The 6,448-nt window shown below is 45.3% G+C and overlaps 1 protein-coding gene across 2 annotated transcripts; it reads left to right on the top strand.

Moving 5' to 3' along the window:
- The first annotated feature begins 1,206 nt into the window (after positions 1–1,206).
- gpr183a (G protein-coupled receptor 183a) lies at positions 1,207–5,449 on the top strand. 2 transcript variants are annotated; one of them, XM_030112449.1, is made up of 2 exons: positions 1,207–1,392; positions 2,880–5,449. In XM_030112449.1, the coding sequence occupies exon 2, from the start codon at positions 2,903–2,905 to the stop codon at positions 4,025–4,027; it is 1,125 nt and encodes a 374-aa protein (XP_029968309.1). In that variant the 5' UTR covers positions 1,207–1,392; positions 2,880–2,902; the 3' UTR covers positions 4,028–5,449. The 2 variants fall into 2 exon arrangements, with proteins under 2 accessions (XP_029968309.1, XP_029968310.1); XM_030112450.1 differs by having other exon boundaries at positions 2,857–5,449.
- The last annotated feature ends 999 nt before the right edge of the window (positions 5,450–6,448 follow it).

Here is a 6,448-nt window from a genome sequence, read left to right as displayed (position 1 = left end):
GTTTTCACTACTGCTGCCAGTGAAGTTTTGTGACAGAGCCACATGCTTTCCTCTGACTTTATCTCAGTCTCCCAGGACGCCATTTCTTTAAACCGCCCCTATAAAGACAAACTGTCTCAGTCCTTCTGAGAAACTGCTTGGGGACAAATATTTTGCTCCTGTTTGGCCTTGTGCTGAATATTGTTTGTGCACGATGGCTTTCTATTCCTCTTCATCTTTCTTTTTGTAGTAATTCATTTATTTTTCTTGCTATAGACTTTTGAAAGGAAACGCTGTGGTTGTCAGTAAAGTGCCTGAAGTCAGTGGAGTGCACATCACCTGCTGGTTTTACTGTCATTTCTGGAAATGCAAGCAATGGTTTTACTTGAAAAAACAAAACTGAAAAAAAAGGTGCAAAAAAAAATATTAATGTGTGCCAGCATAATACACATCCTGCATCTGAAGAAGGTGTTTCACAGATGAGTAAAACTCAAAAGGGCGGGAGTGATTTTAAGGTGTTAAAACCGCAAAGAAAGAAAACATCTGCCAGCTTAACTGACCTTCGATTGAACCGCTTCATCCACTTTCTACATGCACTTGTATTTTGTAATTATAAAATTATGTATTTATAATTATGTAATTACAATTCATAGTTATGAAAAGGAGCAGAATTAATCGCAGGAGTGATTTTTTTATCATTTAACTTTTGAAAAACTGCACAGATCGACTGAAACCAATCAGTGGAGAAACAACTGTGACGAGATTATCTTGAAAACTGCTAGAATTTCAGCAGTGAAATGAAAATGAAAAATAGTAATAAACTCAGGGATCAGTTCCATCTGTAGAGCCACTTCCTCTCATGAGTACACGCACACACACACACACACACACACACACACACACACACACACAGGTGGGGCGCCACCGCGATGAGCAAAAGCTACACTTTACTCTGCAAAAGCACAGATGTTTCAAACCCGTCAGGATTGTTATTGATCACAAAACCACATGAAAGCGGCGGGACTATTGTGTGTCACATGATGACACGAGGCTGAGGTCTTGTTTTGGGGCAACTTCAAGGGGTTTCACAAGATTCTGATGTGTAAAAGAGCATCTGGGTGAGAGAGAGAGAGAGAGAGAGAGAGAGAGAGAGGGGAGAGAGAGAGAGAGAGAGAGGGAGAGAGAGAGAGAGCGAGGGGTGGGGTACAACAGGATATTTTGTCACTATGGTTACCATCAGTCAACCTTGGCTGCTGTGTGTCATGCTGCTTTCACCCAGAGCGGAGTAGCTGCTGTGCTTTCAGGACACCTCCTCCTATTGTGAGCGACTGTGTCCAGAAATTCTCAGATCCTCTGGATTCATGTGACTTCAGCAAACTTGTAGCTTAAAAGAAGCATCTTCCCCCTTAAAAGGTAAGTTATGTTTTTCAATCTTTCTGTTTTTTTAGTTCATCTGAGGGAAAGATGGCTTAGTTCCTCTGATATTATGAAAAGTTGTTCTCTAGAGAGTTTGACTTTTTCCTGCAGAAGTTTTGCAAAATTGCATCAAACTGAATGGTGGCACATCTTGACTTCCTGTTAATACTTTTAGAAACAAGTTCTCTGTTTATAAATTAGATTTTGAAATTGTACTTTGAAAAGTACTAGTCTACTAATTTCTACATTTAAACCACAGAGAAAGTGTACTGGTAAAAGTGAAAACATTCAAGAGTTGAAGAAAATTACTCAACAGTTTAAACCTGAATGAAAAACTCTTAAAAAACACACTTTTTTTTTTTTTCATTTTCAGCTCTGTGAGATAATGTCAGGAACAGGTTTCTCAGATATCTGCCTCAATGCCACTTCACTTGTGTTAATTGACCAGGAAACACGTTTTGTCCCCTGTGCCATGTGCACAGGCAGATAGAGCCGGGGACAAGTTCGCTTCAAACAATATGACTTTCCAACTGCCCACCATGTTCAGGCAGGGCGCCCTGGGGAAGTTGACTTCCTCATAGACAAGGCCATCTCTTAACACCACGTGTTTTTCTCTTTTTTCTCTGTAATGTGAGTGTGAGGGTGTTAGGCTGCATTCAGAGTTATTGTTCAGACTTCCTCAAAACGTTATGAAAGCCCAGCCGGGTCCCGTGAGTCTAATATGTCAGACCACAGGCACCACTGGGTTTTTATCTTCAGCCTACTTTATACTGGTAAAGACACACTGTTCATTGTCAATGTGTAAACAGAAAGCATCAACTTCCCCAAAATAATCAAATTTGTGATCAATATTATGTAATAAACTCTCTTTGAATATCAGCTGTGTCTCACTCTCCTAAATGTAAATTTCTCTCAAAACAGGTGTGCAGCAAAATCTTAATTTATCAAACAGACGAAAAGGTGAAAACGTTTCACTTCTGCTTGGCTTTGCAAAAAAACAAACAAACAAAAAAAAGCACCACAAGATGGCAGTGCACACCCAAAAAGAAAAAGAAGAGGGCCACGTGCAGGTTGGGCCATCCTTCAGCATCCTGTGTTGCCAAACATGCAGCAGCTGACTGCTGAAAACCAGATCCTCGCTCTGATAGTTCAGAAAAATACGTACAGTACATAGCAGTAGGAAACCCGATACAGAAAGGTCAAAGTTCAATGTGGAGATGATCTTTCAATGACGCGTGGACGATAACCACCAAACCGCAGTGGAACAAAATGGGAAAAATACGATGAGAAATAATGCAAATGATCTGACTCGTGTTTAAGGAAAGGTAAACTTGTAGGCGGACTGATCTGAGCAAGCAGGTGTCATTTCGACAGAAATCTTTAAACTCTGGTTTTGTTTCCTCTGTCTGGTTGTAAACTTAAAAGAAAAAACAATTTACAATTGCATGTGTTTCACCGCAGCTTTCATTACTTTCTTTTGAAAGAAACGAGTTCCAAAGACATCGGAATGGGCTCCACGACGCTTCCTGTGACCTTGGCCATTTCAGCGGCCGGCGGCGACGTGAACAGAACGAGCTGCGACAGCCTCTACTCCCACAGGAGCTACGCCAGAGTCTTCATGCCTCTGGTCTACTGCGTCGTGTTTGTTGTGGGTCTGTCGGGAAACTGCCTCGCGCTCCACGTCATCTGGCCCAACCGGAAGAAGATCAACTCCACCACCCTGTACTCGCTGAACCTGGTGGCGTCCGACATCCTCTTCACGCTCTCGCTGCCCGTCAGGATCGCCTACTACGCCATGGGCTTCCACTGGCCGCTGGGCGAGGCGCTGTGCAAGATCTCGGGCTTCATCTTCTACATCAACACCTACGCGGGCGTCAACTTCATGACCTGCCTGAGCGTGGACCGCTTCGTGGCCGTGGTTCTGCCTCTGCGCTTCGCCCGGCTCAGGAAGGTCAGCAACGTGCGGTACATCTGCGTGGGGGTGTGGCTGCTGGTTCTCGCACAGACCGTCCCTCTTCTGGGGATGACCATGACCAAGAAGGAGCCCGACGGCTTCGTCACCTGCATGGAATACCCCAACTTCGACGCGGTGGACCACATCGCCTCCATCCTGATCGGCGCCGTCTTCCTGGGCTACGTCATCCCTGTGGTCACCATCCTGGTCTGCTACTCCGTCCTGTGCTCCAAGCTCCACGCCACGGCCAAGGCCAACCACCTGACGGAGAAGTCCGGCCGGAGCCGCAAGGCCATCGGCGTGATCTGCTGCGTGTCGCTGGTGTTCGTGGTCTGCTTCAGCCCCTACCACATCGACCTGCTGCAGTACATGGTCCGCAAGCTGGTGTCGGCGCCGGACTGCGCCGACCTCGCCGCCTTCCAGGTGTCGCTGCACGTCACGGTGTGCCTGATGAACCTCAACTCCGCCTTGGACCCCTTCATCTACTTCTTCGCGTGCAAGGGCTACAAGAGGAAGATCCTGAGGCTGCTGAAGCTGCAGGTCAGCCTGTCGTTCTCCAGCGCGGTGCGCATGTCGCCCGAGGGCTCGTCCAAGGACTTCATCGACGGCAACAAGATCCAGCTCAACAGCACGGTCAGCGAGAGACTCTCGGAGCGGAGGTTTCACCGGCACGAGTAGAGCGAGGCGCCGAGGCACAGGACGTCGCGGAGGATGAGTCTCGGCGGAGCCACTTCGGTCTGAACAGCGTCTCGGAGAACCTGGCTTGAACCTTGAAACGGACGGAGCCGTGCCGTGATGGATGCGAAGCCGCTGCTGAGCACCTGCTTCCAGGACGGAGTTCAGTGGCTTATTCATCACAGATGAAGAATGATTGGCAGTCTCAAAAACAGAAGAACGGCATCGCTACTCGCAAAACTGTTTCACTGGTTTCACTGGACGGTTTCAAAAAGCAGAACCAGCTGCTGGGAGTAGAGACTGTGATGAGTGATGCATCTGAATGTCGGCATGTCTGGACTCACATTTGGCGTCTTTTGACTTAAAAAGCATGAAGCATGATATGTTCAAAGCCATCTCTCTCAAACACACACACACACACACACACACACACACACACACACACACACACACACACACACACACACACACACACAAACCCACACACCGTTTTTAAATGCACAGTGACCTCATATCTGAACCCAATGTGACGTGGTCGACGCAAGCAGATGTCGAGCAGCAGATCTGGCGGAGCAGAGTGGCCGTCGCTGCTCTGAAAGCCTCATTCAGTTTCCTATATATCTGTTGGTTGTGTAATTTTATTTTTTTGGTTTCCTCTAGGTTTCAGGGCAGCTAAAAATTAAAACCTCTCCACAAACTTGATCTTGTTCAGAGCTGTTTGTTCAGATGAGGAGTTTCACACAGCTTGGAAAACTCTTGTTTATCACATTGGGGAAATTTAAAAAACAAATCGCTCAGAACTATTTCTTTGGTCTGACATAAGATTATAACTGACTCACCCTCAGTGTGTGATACAAATGAGGAACTGCATTAATCCCATTTGGCTTTCACCTAATAAAGTGTTTAATACTGACAGTTCTGAGTAAAAAGGAGACTTCTGCTTGCACAGAGCTCATAAAATGCCGTTTTTGAAGCAGTTCCTGCAACAACTCGCTGCGCTTCGTCCGTGACTCGTCAAATCAAACGTGATTCAACACATTCAGGAAAATATGGTCAGTTTCACTTTAACTAATGCTTTATGGAAGTCTGGGTTTTTTTGCAGGACAGAATCTCCGAGTGAAAATGTGAAGTGAGACTGAAATGAAACAGTGAAAATGGTTTTTTGCTCAACTTCAGCTGTGGAGCTGATTTGCACCACTTCAGCAGTGTGGAGAGACTCAGCACCGCCCTGCGAGGTGTTGCACTGGAGGACAGCCGATGAGCCGCTCCGCCAGCTGATTCACACACACCTCGCCGCCTAACTTCTTCCATTTTCCACTTGCTCTATTGCTATTTCCAGAAAACACAAACAGATTGAAAATGTAGAGTTCAGAGGTAGAAATGAGGAGAAAAAAAAAAGAAGAAAGCAAGGCTGTTCATCAGGCGTGTGGATAATAATGATCAAGGATGATTAATATAAGGTACCGCAGCCATGTGCGCTGGGTTTCCTGTGTTGGGAGTAAATGGGTGTTGAGAGCTTGAGTGTGAACAGGAAAACCTCACTGTAAACTCCTGACTCTGCTGCTGTTTTTCTCTGAAGGTGGCCCTAACCATCAGAAGTCAAACCACAGCAGCCGACGCACAGCCTTTTGTCTAACCTTCACTGCCTTTAACTTTCTAAACAACACACACCACACACGCACACGCACCCTATTCCTAGCAGTGAAGTGTCCCACGATGTAGTGTATAATCATATATTTATTAACATCTTAACCTCTTCATATGCTTTATCTCATACTTGTACTTCCCCCCATTTGGCGTCAGTGAAACGTGTCCCTTGTTGATGGTGGAGATACTTTGTTTGCAGTAAACACTGTATTCACACATATAATTGCCATCTGCTTTATCATGTCTTTTTTTTTTCTTTTTTTTTTCCATCACCTGACATCTTTGGGGATTACAGAAATGTGCTTGTTTCAGAGGGATGAGCTGCATGAGAGAGGAAGAAAAGGCATTGAAGCAGAGTTTCACGGAGGGAAATACGAGTTCGGAACACCTGAAACTGATAAAGCCGCAGGAAAGTTTATTATCTGACCTGAAATTTGAATTTACTGAAGGTGTTTACAAGTGAGGAGGAGTTTATCGTCACAAAGAGGTTAGAAATGCTTTGTGTTTCAGTTTGCAGTCGACTCACATTCACATCCTATCAGAAATTAGAGGTAAAAATGGTCTGAAAGCAAAGCAAAGCAAAGCCAGAGCGTTCCACTGCACCACTGTGGCAACATGAAGACGTTCGGCTTGGAAAACCTGTCGGCAGCAGTGGATGCAGGAATCAAGTACTGGAACACTTGAAGTTTACTAAAATACTGATAATAATTTCAAGGTTCATCTTAGCATGGGTATATGATAATATTTGTAAGCAAAGACTTTCCTAATGTTACTATA

This window comes from Salarias fasciatus, chromosome 16 (assembly GCF_902148845.1).
Source record: "Salarias fasciatus chromosome 16, fSalaFa1.1, whole genome shotgun sequence".
In the NCBI taxonomy this organism is placed as follows: Eukaryota; Metazoa; Chordata; class Actinopteri; order Blenniiformes; family Blenniidae; genus Salarias; species Salarias fasciatus.
The sequence above is the reverse complement of the archived record's forward strand: the minus strand, read 5'-3'. Positions and strand labels throughout refer to the sequence as shown.

Bases quoted from the DNA above. Each gene is read 5' to 3' on its own strand.
- gpr183a (XM_030112449.1), top strand. From the start codon at position 2,903: ATGGGCTCCACGACGCTTCCTGTGACCTTGGCCATTTCAGCGGCCGGC.